This window comes from Hoplias malabaricus, chromosome Y (assembly GCF_029633855.1).
Source record: "Hoplias malabaricus isolate fHopMal1 chromosome Y, fHopMal1.hap1, whole genome shotgun sequence".
In the NCBI taxonomy this organism is placed as follows: domain Eukaryota; kingdom Metazoa; phylum Chordata; class Actinopteri; order Characiformes; family Erythrinidae; genus Hoplias; species Hoplias malabaricus.
Genome location: NC_089820.1, coordinates 51,755,910 through 51,774,393, shown reverse-complemented (window position 1 = coordinate 51,774,393; position 18,484 = coordinate 51,755,910). Strand labels below are relative to the sequence as shown.

Here is an 18,484-nt window from a genome sequence, read left to right as displayed (position 1 = left end):
GCAGGAGAACCCTTTTTAGACATCACTTGAAACTTGTATTAGTTGATGCTGAAATAACTGCCCAATGACTTCTATTAAAAACAACTAATCAGTACTGGTTAGTGCACTTGGATTTCTTTTTGTAAATGATCATATAGATGTATTCACTACATATAATATTTTCATTATTTAGACATACCTTTAGTAAGAATTCAGTGGAGTGCAATGGAAAATCCAGGGATATCAGAACTTTTAGAAGATCAATAACAATGTAATAAGCATTGTTATACGCCTTCGCTACTTTCATGGTATCTTTAAGTTTACACAGTTTACTTCCAAATGTGGCCTGTACCTGTCTTTTCCAGAGGTTCTGAGGAATATATGTGATTGTGTCTTGAGAAGGCAAGTTGAGGCAGGTTTACCACATGCCTGCTGTGGCATCTTTTAGCCCCTTTTGGTTCTCTAGAAAAAAGCTCCCTATGCCCTTTTGAGTCTGAACAGTATCAGTTGTATGAATGCCATTGTCCCGGCACTGATACCCTCTTATTTAATGATGCATCCAAATTGGCTGCATGCATTATGCCATGCAGTAGAGAGTAAAGGGAGGGGGCACTTAATTACCTCCTTTAGACATTTTCAGTTTCACCCTGTCATTTCCTGTGAGTCAAAGTCTAACTGTAATTAGTGTCCAGGCTTTACACGTGCTTTCAATGTTGAAGGAAGTTGGGTAATAATGCACCAAGGAGCTATTCACAAAGATGTACCTTACTCTGCAACAAGCCTTTATTTACTTAAGTTAATGGCTGTGGTAATCATAAATATGTTCATTTAATGAGACAAAAACCCTCCTGACAACAAGACCTGGTAGACCACTATATCTGTCTAAATAATTAGGCCTTTATCAGCATTATAAGAAAGCTTTCCACACTTGTTTCAGAAATAGAAGTACTTCATGAGTCTTCTCATCATTCAACTGTAAGAACTCAACTATACTGCAGTTAAAAAGCAATAGACAGACATTTCATGGGAATGCGGTTCTTTCTCTTGTGTTTTTAAAGTAAAACTAAATTTACTTAAATGTTATAACATTTCTATAAGTATTCTGAGGAAAACTTTTATAAGTTTCTTTATTAAAAAGTCCTAAAAATATTAATATTGTGTCCTGTCATATTCGTAGGTGTGTCTTATTGCATTTTTTATGAGAATCATGAAGAAATGTTTGTAGACTGCTTTATTCACAAGGGAAATTAAGTGAACAGTGGCATGTGAAGTTAAGGGTAAGGGGCAACTAAGTTGTTCTCAGAAAACTGCCATAAAATCACCTCGCCGTGTATAGATTGTTATCGTTTTACAGTGGATTGATCGCAATTTAAAACGGCGTAGAGTCTACATTTAACGCCATTTGGAAACACCTATGTTAGTCAGTGGGCTATTGTGAGTTTGGGCGCTTTATTTGCATTAGAAGCAGACTCAGCTGGTGACGTCTGAGGGAGCCGCATCACTGCGCTGCCGGCGGAAGACTGTGAACTTGGACAAACTTCAGCTCAGTAGTTGATATTTGGTAAAACAAAAAAATCATACTATTAGATGTTGTGCTTTTATCTTTTAAGTGTGAGAAGAGAGGCCACTTGTTAGCCCACTTGAAAGAAAAAACATAAATAGAGGTTTGGGGATGTAGGAACTATATTTTCCGGAGTAGTGATACCTAACCCGAGTAGCGCGGGCTGTCCGTGCAGCGATATGGTAAACGCAGACTCGTCTGTTTACTCAAGTCGGAATAATCTGCCTTTCTCACTTTGCGTTTTGGCTCATGTTTTTGGGACTCGACTTCCTGTGTTTTTATTTCTGACGGAGCTGTAACTGAATCGTTGTTTTCATATTTTTTTTGTGTTTATATGTGTTTGTAAAAGTGCGGGATAATAGAAGGAAAAAGTTGAGAACATGTCAATTTTACCTTTCACTCCCCCCATTGTAAAGAGGCTATTGGGGTGGAAGAAGGGAGAACAAAATGGACAGGAGGAGAAGTGGTGTGAGAAGGCTGTTAAAAGCCTGGTGAAGAAGCTGAAGAAGACGGGGCAACTGGACGAACTGGAGAAAGCCATCACCACTCAGAATGTCAACACCAAATGTATCACGATACCACGGTAAGTCCGAGAAAATAAAGGGACGGTATTAAACTTGTGTGGCTTTTTCAGTCTTTAACTACAACAGGTTGGGTTCCAGGTCTGTTAGTAGTGTTAGTAGTATTGCTTTGGCTCAGTGTGCTGCTTTGACAGCAGTCAGTCCTCGCTGTTTTCTACGCGGTTGCTTTGAATATACATAATTTAATATTGAGGCAGTATAGTTTAACTGTTGTCCCCAACAACCCTCTTGGTGTATTAGAACTGTCAGCTCAGCTGCTACACTAAAGGTATTGTAAACGTGCAAGCTACTTGCTCATGAATTAAACATGTTAAGCACAAACTTCTGTCCCTTGGTTAACCTCATTTAGATATCTATAATGACGTAACACATTTTATTGATGCTCAGGGTAAGCTCTTCCTTTATATTCAAGCAGAGTATAGTTGCAGCTTTCTTCAGAGTTGTGCTACAGTTTACAGTCTCAAGCCCCTGAAGCCACTGTTTGTACGTTTAGCCTCTTATTTCCATCCAGGAAATTCAAAGTGGTTGTGATTGTGGTTTCATGGAGTTGCCTCTGTCTTCCACTGCCTCTCATTCTTTCCCCAGTTTGTGGTCTGCTGTCTGATAATGTTATATAACTCACGACCTTAATCTCCAGTGCTTTCTAGCTACTGTACCTTTTACATATAAAGCTGTATTTTGGATGCAAATGTGTAACTTTGTTTGCCTTTTTTACAGTCCCCGTCTGTATCTCACCTTCTTTTATAATGAGAATGGAAGTATTTTTTTGGTGTGGTGGCACATTTTATTGTGAATTTGTCTGGTTCAGTTTCAAACTGCCTAGATAATCTTGTTATGTCACACACAGAGGCTGATGCTGACCGACCACTTGCACTGAGGGTGTATTTAAAGCAGTCTTGTGGAGAATGAATGTCTCTGGCACATTGAGATATTTTGTGGTTCTTTTTCTGATGGGTAGTCTCCCTCTTTTTGAACATTCCTGAAAAAAAATCAGCAGTACTAACAGTTGCATTGAATCTGATTTTTTTAGTTCACACGTCCAGAATTAACGTTTTGTACAAAGTGACGGTTAAATGTAACAGAGTGATGGCTTTCTGGCTTTGGAAAAGTTTATTATACAATTACATTTTTCAAATGTTCTCTGTGATTTGTGGTGCATTGTGTGCAAATATACTGATGTTTATATAAAATGGCCATTTTATTTGCTATCCATAATGACCAGTGATTGCTGGTACAAAATGGTATGGCTGTACATTATGATATATTGTAGAGTGGTACTATAGTGGCGTAATATGAGGTTATTACAGTATAACATGTAAATGAATGAATGACTGTATACATTTTTTGTTCAATGTCTATACAATATACTGCCAAAAACGAGTAAAAACATTATAACTAGCAATCGTTCTGTGATCAAACATGAGCTCAAAAGAGGTGATAAAACAGGAAATTAAAGCTTGCTCTATTTGGTCCGAGAACTCCACAGGGTGAAAAAACCACACAATGTTCTCTACATGAGCTACTGAGGGACATTTAAACCCTGCTCTGTTCGCTCTACAAGATACCAAAAATGATTGAACCCCTCTCCATTAAATCATTAAAACTTTGTCTTGAGTCTTGACTCGTAAATTTAGTTCCTGTAATCACAACTGTGAACATTTCTGACCTCAAAACTGGCACGTTTCATATCAAACCGCTGAACTATTCCTGCATCTTAATCGTTAAATTAAGCGTACTCACACACTGCCCTGTGAGAAAACTTACTTTTTGTACTGTAAAAGTGTTATGAACACACAATTTCACTGTTGGTTTTCAGACCAAAGCTTTTGCCTGTATTCTGGGATGGAGTGGGCCTGTGGTCATAAAAACATATTGCTACGGAGAAATAAACAGCTGTGGTTTTTGCCCACTGTGCTGATGTTGTTGTTTTCAAGCAGCAGATAGTATAGTGAAAGCAGGGCTTGAAGCCAGCGATCAGCGTTAGTCACTTTGGAGTGAGCCTGTGGCTTTGTGGTCTAGCCCTTTACTGCCCTTTTAGTAAAAATGGGTTGCAGCATTGGGACCTCCAGCTGTACCAGTTAGTTCCGGTTAAAAGTTGATTCAAGAGGTAGGTGTCCAGGCTTGTTTAAGTATGGCTTAGAAATTACATTTAACTAAAAGACTGAAAATAAAAGATATGACTCATTCAACTCGTCCTTGTTCAAGGAAAGACGAGAAGTTGCTTTTATCTAATAATAGCTTATAGTTTATTACACAAAGATATCTCTAATTTAACTGCCATATAATAAAATGACATGACTTACCAAGAAGGGTCTGTTTTCTACTATGGCCTTTTTTTAATCAGCACATACACTTTACTCTAGACATTAGCCTGTGTTTTTTCCTCAACCCTGTCCTCTGTAAATATGTAGAGTTTGTGGATGGCCAGACAGTAAACAGTAGTTTCTCTGCTACTCTGTGAATGGGCTTGAGGCACTAGATTCCTCACACCTCACAAACAGACGTTCAGAGAGTGAGGGTTGCAGGTCACTGCTAGCTTCCAAGATCTTGTCTTGCTTCTACATGCTGTGAAAACTGGAGAACTGTCAAGGCCTGCTCACTGAGAGAGGAGAAATATGGAACAATGACAAAACGACATACTTTTCAATAAATGAAGATGAATAAAATTACAAACGCAATGATAGAAAAGAAAAGTAATGTGTAACATTATTAACGTGTACGTTTGGAAAGATGATACTATGTAGCTTCATAGTGGAGCTTTGTAACAATGTTTTCGAAGGCTTCTTTAGCTAGTAGGTTGTCCTATAAAGCATGCCAGCCCACATTTTTATAGCATGTTTATGAGATCCATGTAGGTATGAGCTCAAACAGGACCCTGTCCTGTTTGATGGGATACACCCACTTCAAGTTTATTACCTTCACTTCACATACACATTTCAGAAGATGTCAAAGTCATAGTCAGGACTCCAGAGAGGTATGAGGCGCAAAGGTGTGGAGAAGGTAGTCTAAATAGAAAAGCTATTTTATTATGCAACAATATTTCCTAGTTTTAAGTCATATAATGTAACAGTGCAGCACATTTATATAATCTTAAATAAAGTCTTAAAGTAATAGAAATATTTAATTTTCTTCATGTGATATTATCACAAAATGCGGCATGTTTAAATGCACGGTGGCACAGCAGGTAGTGTCACACAGCTCCAGGGACCTGGAGGTTGTGGGTTCGATTCCCACTCTGGGTGACTGTCTGTGAGGAGTTGGTGTGTTCTCCCCGTGTCCGTGTGGGTTTCCTCCGGGTGCTCTGGTTTCCTCCCACAGTCCAAAACACACGTTGCAGGTGGATTGGCGACTCAAAAGTGTCCGTGAATGTGTGTGTGTCTGTGTTGCACTGTGAAGGACTGGCGCCCCCTCCAGGGTGTATTCCCGTGATTCCAGGTAGGCTCTAGACCCACCGCGACCCTGAATTGGATAAGCGGTTACAGATAATGAATGAATGAATGATACACATAAACTTACATAGTATCTCAGGTGTACTTTAACTCACCCTTAAAAATGTGATTTGTTTGGTTTTTCTAATTTCACATAAATGGATATATATGGACACACATATTGAGATACACCTAATCAAGCTCATGCTATAAAATCAAGCATTTGCAATGCAGTCTGCTTTTACCAACATTTATGAAACATTGTTCTTAAAGGCTCAGTGAATTTGAGTGTGCTACTGTAATTGGATGGCACAATTGAAAGTCAGTTTGTGAAATTTCTTACTACTTTCTAACTACTAATTCCCCAATTAATTTGGGGTGGTATAATTGAAAATTGGAAGCATTTAGGAACCATGGCAACCCATCCACAATGTGGCAGACCACGTAAAATTAGAGAAAAGGGCTGCAGAAAAAATTTGAAAAAAGCCTCCTCTGGCATTAACATCAGCACACAAACTGCACCAGGAGCTTAATGGCATGGGCTTCCATTGAGCAGCTGCATGCAAGCCTTACAATACCAAGAACTATGCCAAGCGTTGAGTGGAGTGGTCTAAAGCATGCAAAAACTAGACTCCGTAGTAGTGAAAATGTGTTTTGTGGAGTGACGAATCAGCCTTCTCTATGTGACAGTTTCTGATTGATGAGTCTGTTTCTGAGAATGTCAGAGTAATGTTACTTGCCTGACTGCATTGTGCCATATGCAAGTTTGGTGGAGGAGATATAATGCTGTAGGGTTGTTTTTCAGTTGTTGGGCTAGGCCCCTTAGTTCCTGTGAAGGGAAACATTAATGCTTTAGCATACCAATTTTGTATGCTTCCAACTTGGTGGAAATGGAGAAGTCGTATTCTGTACCAGCATTACTGTACCCCAGTGCACAAAGCAAGGTCTATAAAGGAATGGTCTGTCAAATTTTTCATAGTAGAACTTGGCTGGCTCACAGAGAGCCCTGACTTCAACACCATCGAATGCAAACCAGGCCCAAATATAATACAAGTCTTTTATGAAGCCTTTCCAGAAGTTGTAAGATCTTATAACTGCATAGCAGGGACACACTATTGATGATTTTTGGCCTTTAATGTACTTAAGGTACTACAGCAAGCCTTTGGTGTTTGAAACCGGTTGCCTATATAAAAGTGATACTGTGCACCTGTTTGTGTGGTCCCTATGCTTCACACACATCCTGCTTGACCTAGCAGAGAGCCAACAGCTCAGAGGATGTCTGCACAGTGCATTTGTCTCTATCTGCAGTCTGAGAAGCCTGCTCTGTGTCTAACTGCACTCTCAGTTTGTTTTACACACCCTTCACAAGAAGTTTCAAAGTGTACTGTGGAGAAGAAGCCCATCATATGGTGTGATTCTGCACAGAAAAAAAGAGCTTATCAATGAAATGAATGCAAGCAATATCAGGGCAGAAGTTTTTCTTTGTCCTCTGGGCTGAATCTGTCTGCACCCTGAGGAGATGTCTGGCCCCAGGTTCTGCATCCTGAAACTCTAGCCTGAATCCTGTGATTCAAAGCAGCTTTTGATAAGCTAAAGGGATCAGATTTCGCTGCTTTTTAATTGATCTGCCAGGCGGTTTGTCAGTGTGTGTGTGTGTGGGTGGGGTGCATGTTCAAAGCGAAATTTGTCTGCAGGAGGTGAACTTGAGACAGTGAAAGATGAATCATAGTTATTGTTTGGAGGAGTCAGACAGTAAAATAAACACACTAGTGACAGCTCCTGTTGCTCCTTTACTCTTGTGACCAGAAACAAATCTGTCAGATGTCTGCTCTGGGACTTATGGGTTTTTTTTGTTGTTTAATTATCAAACAGTTCTATTGAAAGATAAATAAATTACCTGAAACTTTTTAGTAATTTAGGCTTGTATTCTAATTAAATGGTTCTATTTTGTTTAATAACTGGGGAAATACAAATATGAGAATTGTGGGCAAATGCCAATATTTTCTGCTTTTCTTTTACGTAAAAAAATGTTGATACTGGGCAATATGCTAGAGAAAAGACTTATGTATTTTTTCATTCATTCATTCATTCATTGTCTGTAACCGCTTATCCAGTTCAGGGTCGCAGTGGGTCCAGTGCCTACCAAGAATCACTGGGCACAAGGTGGGAACACACCCTGGAGGGGGTGCCAGTCTTTCACAGGGCGACACACACTCACACATTCACTCACACACTCACACCAATAGATACTTCAGAGATACTTTTTTTTGGACCAAGCTCCTCACACACTTGGAGTGGTACTCGAACCCACAACCTCAGGACCCTGTAGTTGTGTGACAGATGTTCTACAATTCTGCTCTATTTACAAACTTGGACCAGGAAATTTGCCTACATCGATAAATAAGTGCAATCATTATATGGACCACTTATTGCCGTGCTCTTTTATTTTTAATCCGGTGATTAGTTTTTTCTATATTTATAAATTTAAATATAAAAAATTAAGACATCTGCTATGAATTACAGCATGTTCAATCTTAAGCCAAAAAACATGTTTAAAGTATTTTAGCTTCAGTTCATTCAAAATATTTTAGTGTGTAAACCATATGGTGTACTTTTGCTTGCTAAACTACGTCAGTTGGTGTGTGTAAGACCACAGTGACGAGTTAGAGCGCAGGTGCCAGGTTTGGCTGCGGTTGTGGTGAGAAGAAGCTGTGTGGGGTTTTGTCCAATTGTCTGCGCGTGCAGTATTAGTGTGTAGGTGCAGTGTGTTTCACATTCATGTCTAGTTTTGAATGTGTGCACACTTGTCTGTCTATATTTGCTATTCTTTATAAATGCTTTAAAAGACTTTAAGTCTGTGTAGTGTGCATCTGTGCTCATTTTGTGTACCTGTGTTATTGGGTTCTTACATCCAACCATTCTTAAGGTTCACCCTACTAAAACACGCTTCACATTATGGGAGATCATCATGAATTGATTCATATAAATGTTCAAATTGTCTTTAACATACAATGTAGGTAAGGTAAAGTTTTTTTCCTGCTCATGTAAATTTCTCAGATGGTTCATGGTTGTAATATAACTGTTAAACTATTAATTGCTTCACTAATATGTTACTGTATAATATTTAGGGCTGTGCCATATCATCGTTTCCAATAATATCGTCATTATTTTTAAAACAATTTAAAAAATCAATATTGCGATATTAGTGATATTCAGACTTGTTTATGTAATGATGTCATGCAGTTACCCATAATACTTCAAACATTGTTTACATGATTCATTAAGCCACAGTGAAGCACGGTGGAAAGTGGCCCTGAGGTGAAGGAATTTGCTCCAAAATACTGGAGTGGCTATTGGAGGTGGTTTGGTTATAAAATATCAGAAGTACAATACACTATGGTATTATGTTAGAAATGAAATAAGCCTTCAGTATTAAATATATTTAATACAATTCATATGAATATAACATTGATTTTGTTGCAGTAGTCTGTTTTTGAATTTAAGCCATGAATATTGTTATCGGCAAAATGCCCTGAAATATTGTGATATTATTTTAGAGCCATATCACCCACGTCTACTGTATTGACATTATTTCCATTTATTCATTGTCTGTAACCGATTATCCATTTGAGGGTCGTGGTGGGCCTACATGGAATCACTGGGAGGAACAAACCCTGGAGGGTGCACCAGTCCTTCAGAGGGCAACACACACCCTCACACATTCACTCACACCTACAGACACTCTTAGGTAGCCAATCCACCTACCAATGTGTGTTTCTGGACTGTGGGAGTAAACCGGAGCACCCAGAGGAAACCCATGGGGACATGGGGAGAACACACCAACTCCTCACAGACAGTCACCCGGAGCGGGACTCGAACCCACAACCTCCAGGTCCCTGGAGCTGTGTGATTGCGACACTAACCTGCTGCACCACCGTCCTGCCCCTGACATTATGTGAAGCTGCTTTGTGACAACATCAGTTGTAAAAAGCGCTATACAATAAATTTGATTTAAATTGAATTCATTTTGAATTACCCTATTTCTAAACTTCACATTGAACCTCTCTGTTTCTTTATTTATAACAAAATATCAACTGTTATTTAAATGTTTATTATATACTGCATTTACTAGACTGTAGTATTCAGCTGTTTACTTCAACCGTGAGTTGAAAAATATTGTAACTGTATATATGTTTGTGTGTGTGTGTGTGTGTGTGTGTGTAGACACTGTTAGTTAGTCAGCTCTGTGGAATGCTCTGTCTACCCAGGGGAGGGCGTGGGCCACTGCTTGGTTTGTGGTTGCTGCTGGGGTTGAAGGTTTAGAAAGCTTCTTGCCACCTCCATATCTGCTGGGATAATAGACACTCTGTACAGCAGACAACAAGCCTGGCTTTGTGCTGCTCTGTCATCACGGCTGGGACCACGCGCAACTACTACTGTCACTCCACTACTGGTTCTGTGGCAGACTGCTGTGTGAAAACCAGTTCTTTGAGGTTCTAGTAGAGTGTGTTCATATATGTGAGTGTGTGTGTAGAAAAAGGGAGGGTTTTGCACTGGGAAGTTTTGAAATGTGTACATTTAGGCACTTTTAAAGTCTGCGGTGTGTGTGTGTGTGTGTGTGTGTGTGTGTGTGTGTGTGTACACGTACAGGCTTAATCTCAATAGCCATTCATTTATTGCATTCATTCAAAGGGCATTTCTCCCATTTCTCATCTACCTTTCTATTTTCTCTATAAATATTACTTCTAATGTTATCATTGGTTTGATTTGTTTAGGAAAGACATGATCCTTGATTGTAGATATGCTACTGTGGAATTCTTAAGCAAGCAAAAATGTCCTGGCATAACTCTAATCCCTGTAATGTTATATTATTTTAACATCACAGGAAGATTTGATACAAGCAATAAATCTTACCCAGTTTGACATGATCTGCATGCTGAGGCTTGGCAAGTGAAATTTACTGCATGCATCTGAACTGGGTGTGAGCATCTTTGTTTTGAATATCACTAGTTATTATGGATATATTTTACTGTGCAGAGTGTTAGTGCTAAGATCTGTATTGATCTTAGGTTACATAATGCATATTATAATATATGTATATTATATTTCATGTGATCCAACATACAAATAGTGCTGGTCAGACTATAATGTTTTGTAATGTTTTATAATAAAAATACACTTGTCAAAAATTTTTTTTTAACAAGACTGAAATGTTTTAGGGCGGCACGGTAGCGCAGCAGGTAGTGTCGCAGTCACACAACTCCAGGGACTTTCTCGCTCCGGGTGAAAGTCAGTTGACTGTTTGGTGTGTTCTCCCTGTGTCCGCATGAGGTTTCCTCCGAGTGCTCCAGTTTCCTCCCACAGTCTAAAAACACGTTGGTAGGTGAATTGGCGACTCAAAAGTGTCTGTGGGTGTGAATGTGTGAGTGTATGTCACCCTGTGAAGGACTGGTGCCCCCTCCAGGGTGCATTCCCTCCTTGCACCCAGTGATTCCGGGTAGGCTCCAGCCCCACTGCGACTTATAAAAGCGGTTATAGATAATGAATGAATGAAATGTTTAGAAATACATAGATAGATAGATATTTTTGACATTTCCTTGAGCTCTGTGTAATCTCCAGCCACTTAGATCAGTGTGCATTGTCAGGAATCCTATTTTAACATTTGATGCACTAGGTAATGTGTAGCATGAGCATCCCCTACACTGCAAATATTGGGTAAAGGGCACAGCAAGATTCCCAAATTATACACTGACCTAAGGCTGTTGGGGGAGGCTCTCTGTCTCTTTTGGAGTTTAGTCTGCTCTCCTGCTGAGTTTGGGCCCCCTAAACCTCCGCCAGCCGGCCAGTGATATCACCTATGGATCAGACTCTAGTTTCTGTTTACACAAGGAAGGCCCTAATGGCTTTTGCAGAGGGGCAGAAACCCAACCTAAGGCTATAGAAGAAGCCAGGTTTTTACAAATCACAAGCTGCTTCATTTATTCTTGCTTTGTTTTGCGCTATGGCCAGAATAGGTGTTGATTCAATCCTTCTATTTGACAAAGCAAACAACTAAAGCAGGCATATACATATAGTATAGACATACATAGAGACATATTGTTGCACATCTCTTATAGGAATCCCCTAAATGTTGCTTATATTAGGCCATAAACCTGGGATGAAACACAAGTAGTGTAATATGACATTCTTTTAATTGTATTTGTATGGTTTACTGCGCTTTTTGTTTGCTGTTTACTGCGCTTAATGTTTCTTGTAGCTATAGAAGTTGTATTAAGCTTCATATAATTAGGGTTGTGCACACTAGGTGGACTGAAGAAAAATTTCTTGTGGTTAGAGAAAAAATTTTGTTTTTAGCCTTACCCTGAATTAGTTAGGGGACCTGCCATTGACCATAGCCTGCATGCTATCACATGGACTCTCAGGCTTTTGAGCAGGGGGGGAGGGGAGGCAGCAATGATTGTGTTAGGGGTATTTTGGGGGCTCAAGGGCAGGAGGGTCAAAGGGGGGTGAATATATGCTGCAAGCTGTCTGGTCTGTCAGTTCCACTGCTTTTGTCCCTGTCTCTCAAATAGCCTGCTTCTGTGCATTGCATTTGCATTTTACAAAGTTCAGCAAGTTCCTGTCATCAGAAAACTCCAAGCACTTCCTTCACGAGTCAACAGTGTCTCATAACATTGAAAAAAATGTTTTTTCCACAGCGCAAAAGTACTGAAACCAAACTTTTGTGTTGTGATTAACATGACTTTATGATTAATGTAAAATATTCATATTTTAGAAGGAAACTAGCCTACTTCAATTAAAAAAAAACAATTGAAATGCATGTATTTTATCTGAATTAAAGAATACACATTCTCTACATTTTCCATTTCCCATATCTGAACTCTGAGAAACAGAAATTTTACTGTAGTTTTCAAAATGTATGTGCGGAGCTACAGAGTGTGTGCTGAATCAGTCTCACTCATCCACAGCCTCTGTTTCCACTCTCCAGTCTAAATCTGCCCACCAGTCCTTGTGCAGTCATCTCTCTCACTCTCCCCCCCCCCTCGTGTCATTCCAGTTCCACATTATGGTCCCACTCCTTTAATTTTCACCCTCCATCCACCTCCCTGATTACCCAAATCTCTCACATCTCTTAAGTGACAGACGGTGAACATGGGGTAAATCAGGGACAAATAGGACAAATCTTTCCTCTGGAAGTGGGACAGTGTTGTAACATTCCCAAAGACTGGATTCAATAACTATTCAGCGTCCCCTTTCCCATCCAGTTTGGCACATACACAAAGTGCTTTAGTGCTCTGTTGAAGCTTTCAATCATTAAAATTTTATACACATTTTTAATTGTATGCCTGCAGCATATTCCAAAAAAAGTTGTGACAGGGCAAAATAAGTGTGAAAATGTTATAGAAAAGAGTTGTGAAAAAAGTCAGGAAATCCTGAGAAACTTTAGTCCCTAAAAGGTACAGCTGGAAACAACTTTTAAATGTGTGTGACCTTTGAGCCCTCAGATGGCATTGCATGAAAAACCATCATGCTGCTTGATAAATAAAATAGCATGGGCTCTGGAAAAATTTGGAAATCTGCTTTGACTTAATGCAGTCCAATGAGATATATATAAATGTTATAATTATATGTTTAAATATGTAGGCTATATATTTCTCTTTCCCTATTTATGTTATCTGATCTTTCCTGTAAGTAAATCATATGTGATATCTGGATGGATAATCTTTTTCATCTCTCTCTCTCTCTCTCTCTCTCTCTCTCTCTCTCTCCCTCCCTCTCTCTCTCTCTTTTTTTCTAGCTCTCTTTCTATCATTCACTCAGGGCATTTGGGGTAAGACTGTCATGAGTGCTGCTGATGCATATCTAAAATGCATAATGCTTCAGTCATGCATAATGCATGTTTGGAGTGGCTGGGGCAGGCCTGACATTAAGGGGACGGCAGCCATTCCTGCATTCCTGTATTTGATCAGCAGTGTTTAACATGTGGCTTTTTTTGCATTAATCAGAAATCAGTTTCATTTTAGTGGTCTAATTCTACCGCTATTTGCTTAGAGTTTGGTGCCTCTGTTGTTTAGGCCACATTTGAGAACAATTGGGAGAATGTGGCTTAATAAAACTTTTAACATCTTTGACATACTTGCTTTGTGACTTGCCCTTACTTTATATAAGACAAGAGAAGGTACTCCCCCCCAACACACACACACACACCCCTTCATTGACCTTAATTTGCCACTGTAGTTGGTTGGGCACTGAAGTGTAAACCAGAGGAAATGACAGTGAGTTTACATGTAGAGGCTAAAGCACATCACTGGCCTTCCTCTTGCAGTCCGGCCACTGACCCAGAGTGTATGTGTTTAGATTGAGAGTAAGTGACCTTGCTCTTGGTTGTTTAGAGTTGCATTAAATAAGAGCTTTGGATCATTTAAAAAAAGGCTATGGCTGAATAAATCAAGAACCGCCTTACATAATTCATTTCTATTGGAGATATTTATTTTGCAGATTTGCTCTTGTAGATTCTCTCTTTCCTTCCCTTCTTCTCCCACCCTCTCCCTCACTTTAACTCTCTCTCTCTCTCTTTGCTTCACTCAAAGACACACACTTTTATACCAAGGACTCACTCAACGGGTTGTCTGGTTTTGTGTTTTTTTTCCCTGTCTCCCCAACTGCCAGTGAAGTGAAAGCTTTTCTATGAAAAATTGAAAGCATATTTTGCTGCTGAGAGTGCTCTAGCAGGCTCTGGCAGAGATGTCCTGGTGGCCGCCCCAGCGTCTGGGCTTGTTAGTCCCAGTCCAGTCTCAGAAAGGGTATGGAGCTCTCTTCAGGGCGATCAGGCTAATATAAGAGAATGGAGAAAGTTGTGCAATATGGTATCATTACCACGATTAACTTCATCACAGTACAATGAATATCATCAGCATTCGTTTAAACAGTCTAAGAAGAGCCCTAAGAGTCTAAGATGTGAACGTGTTGGAAGAATCAGCATGAAACTGACATTTAAATATCTTTATTGGGTTTTTAATACTTTGTATTATTTATTTTTTTAGAAAGACTATGCTTCGATCTAATTTCATCTGCTGAGACCCCATTTTGTTCTTCTAAAGCTGATGAGCGCTGCAATCCTTGTTTTATATGGCTTAAAAGGGCTTTGTGGCATTACCAGCTTCAAGTCTTGGAGCGTTTGGATTTGTGTGCACGTTCGTGTGTGTATGTGTATCCATGTTAGTGTTAAACATATGTGTGGTGTGTGTATCTTGTATGAGAGAGAGAGAGATGCCTGCTGGTGGTCTTCATAAGCCCATGTAAGATGGTGTTAGCATGGCTGAGTGGATTCTGATGGTGCTAGAGGCTTGCTGCTCATCTGGAACAGCATGAGGAGGGGCTCCTTTATCTGCATTAAACTAGTCATTTGTATTAAGTTTAACCTCAGTTCAGGATTACAGCAGGACTTGCATCGCTTAGTGGGCCAGACAAACTCTTTGTTTTAGAAAACCTCTTGAGTTTATACTTTTCCTTTCACGTTGGAGCTTTAAATGTATAAACGAAAGCAGGGGCTCTCTTGACAGGAAACTGAGCTTGCTGCCTTTGTGGTCTTGATATATTGGTCAAAGTTTACCCCCTGAACTAAAGCATATTATTCAGTCAATAATTCTTATTGTTTAATATGTTACTATGTAAATGATGTACAAGAATGATAAGGGAATATTTTTAAAAATTTCTCTGTAGGTCTCTGGATGGACGGTTGCAGGTGTCTCATCGAAAAGGTCTCCCCCACGTAATCTACTGCCGTCTCTGGCGCTGGCCCGACCTACAGTCACATCATGAGCTGAGAGCCGTGGAGTTGTGTGAGTTTGCCTTTCACATGAAAAAGGATGAAGTTTGCGTGAACCCTTACCACTACCAGCGTGTAGAAACACCAGGTAAGTGACAGGCCTTGCTGGTTTAATTCAGTGGTATTTTGAAAATTGCGATAGAACAAAATACATTTGAATAATAATAATAACTAACTGGTGTATGCGTACTTGTTACAAGATCTTACACCTTTCCACTAATGAGGAACTGGAAAGGTTCCTGTACGCATACATATTTTGGAACCGTTCTGCGAGTTTCTGCCAGAATAAACTGCTTCCTGAACCAGCAAATCCAAAGAAGAGTAGCTTCTTCAGTGCAAGCCACAAGGTTTTCTGTTGGCACGTCGAGCTTAAGAAATTCCAGAAAGAGCTCAAGAGCCTCTAATAAAATGTAATCATGCAGTGGACCTGGATGGGTTATTTGCAGCATGTTAAAATGAATAAGTGAATGTAAATAAATCAGAAACAGGCAGCATTGTGTATGTTTTTTGGAGCTGTGTTTCGTGTGATATGAGGCACGTTGGCTACTTTTGACCACTGTTTGTGAGATCAGCAGGACAGCTCAGCACTTAAACATCTCACTCTGATCTGAACACATGAACCTTGACCTTGTCTTGACTTTGTCCAATTATCTATGGCTTTGACGCTGTATTCAACCACAGCGACCCTGTAGTCGAGCAACCCCGCAATGCCCACCATTTATGATGTATCTTGGTATCTATACTCGTTGAAACGTGGGTTGGTTTGCCAGAGAGCACAAAGGTTCCAAGAATCAGGAGTGGAAATGGTTCAAGAAACCATTTATTTGCTGTAAAAGCACCAACAGTGTCACTGATGAGAAACTTTGTATAGTACAACTTTATTCAGTGAAAGACACGATAATTCCAATGATTCAATTCTCTCAATCTCACTCTCTTTCTCCATTTCTAGTCCTTCCACCAGTGCTAGTGCCTCGTCACACAGAAATCCCAAGCGAATTTCCTCCTCTGGATGACTATAGCCACTCCATCCCTGAAAACACAAACTTCCCTGCCGGCATCGAACCCCAGAGCAACTATATCCCAGGTAAATGTACTTGCACTCTAGAGATGTATATCTCTGTTCTCAGAATGATTTCAGTCTCTCATTATTACCTCATTAGGAAAGGAACTGGTGCATAATACAGAAATTCCAACACAATTTCATTTGAATATCTTGATTCATCTCAAATAACACTGGCTAGAAAATGTAATGAAAAATATTCACAGTTTAGTAAAATATAAACAATATGAGTATTCTACCAAAAATGTGTATGATTTAAAATGCCCCATATGCAATTTTCACAAATAAATGAGCACATTTTTTATTATTTTTATATTCAGTACTAATCTAATGTTTAGGAGTGTCAAGGAAAGTGTGTATGTAGCTGGGAATACAGCAGTTCTGTCAATTACCAAAGATGAAGGCACTGCCCTTTTGGCATTTAAAGGCTAAGCACCACTTAATGGACCTCCATGAATATTTCACATTATTTTAGTTACTGACATATATAAGTATGAATTAAAATGAAAATAGCTGCTTAATTTGCTTTTAAACTGACAATTTTATTAAATTGACGGAAAAAGCCGAGCTCGCTACGGAAATTCTTGAACGCAGCCGTGACGTCACTGGGGGACAACAGATGAACAACGCCGGTGCTTTCCAAAGTGCCCGTTTAAAGTTGACAAATTTAGTCCATTTTCTGGATATTTTGGGATCTTTGGGCAATTTGTGCACAGATGTCCCACTGTACATTGAATTATTGCAGCCAAAAACAACACACCTTTTTCACCTTGCATTAAATTAAGTGCGACTTCTAGAGTTGTTGTCCACCATCTACGTCACAGGCAAGACGCCTATTAGAATTTCCGAACACCGTTGGGGGGGGGGACCAACAGTTTTTAAACCTTATTCCTTCAATTAGTAAGAAATAACATGTTTTCTGACTATTAATAAACACAAGTTAGGAACTCAAATTCCACTGTATTTATTTGTTGGACACTTTCATAGAGCTGGTGCTTAGCCTTTAAGAGAGATCTGACATATTTCTGTCAAAAGCTGGCTTTATAGTTTCAAAAAAGGTTCTGCTGTTCTAGCCATATGTGAGACCATCAAACGGAGGAACACCACAGCCAAGCAAGTAAAATCAAAGAGCCACAAAATGCTCTGAACTTTTGGAATGATTTGCTTACAAGCTGGCTGCTTCTAAGTCTAACTGAATCAGCCATGTCTGTAGTCACAGCTCCTCTGTTAGTGGAGGCAGTGTGCTGGCAGGCATAAAGAGACAGAGCAGGCCAATCAGACAGACAGAGAAACAGTTTAGCTCTCGGCCCCCGTTTCCTCAGTCCACTCCAAGCAGCCTAGCTGCCCAGCCACCTAAGAGGGGCCAGCAGCCATAATACTCCCTCATACACATGGAACTCAGGCACCCCAAGGAGCAGTTTAAGAGACCAGCAGACACTGCCTCATAGACACATATCAGCACACCCTCAGAGTGTTTAAGTGCAGATATAGAGTATTGAAAACAATATATGGAATCACTGTTTTCACAGTTTCTGAGGTGCTTTACAGATGTATGAATTTTGGTGGGCAGATTTGGGCTGTGAGGACTGAAGAACTGTGTGAAGTACAGCAAGAGATGAGGCAGCACATTAAAATAAATCAGTCAATTCATAATAAGGTGCCAAAGCATACGTTTCTAAGTGAACAGCTTGGTCCATTGTTAAGAAGACACAAATGAGCTGCTAAAGATGCATATTTTGAACTCTGAAGAAAAGGTGCTGAACACATTAAAAAGAATTTGTAGGATGTAGACATAGTTATGAGTGTAGGTGTGTGAGCCTACCGTCAAGAGAAGAACAGATGGTTTACCACAAGATGCAAACAGGAAGTCCAGGTTACACCTGGTAAGAAAGTCTATACAGTGACTTTATAACAGTTTTTAAAGTCCCCAAACATTCCTTTTTATCTGTAAAATGTGTGCCAGTAAGAGTAAGTTTTATGTTTCAATTAACTAAATTCACCAAAAAATATTTAAACAGCACTTGTTTGTTTGTTTGTATTTTTTTG

At 39.6% G+C, this 18,484-nt stretch overlaps 1 protein-coding gene across 1 annotated transcript in view; it reads left to right on the top strand.

Moving 5' to 3' along the window:
* The first annotated feature begins 1,834 nt into the window (after positions 1-1,834).
* Positions 1,835-18,484, top strand: part of LOC136678084 (mothers against decapentaplegic homolog 3) — a 28,825-nt gene continuing 12,175 nt past the window's right edge. Inside the window, exons 1-3 of the mRNA XM_066655913.1 lie at positions 1,835-2,123; positions 15,273-15,466; positions 16,328-16,462. Coding sequence (XP_066512010.1) covers positions 1,921-2,123; positions 15,273-15,466; positions 16,328-16,462 — 532 coding nt within the window. The 5' untranslated portion in view covers positions 1,835-1,920. The remainder of the gene's footprint in view (positions 2,124-15,272; positions 15,467-16,327; positions 16,463-18,484) is intronic.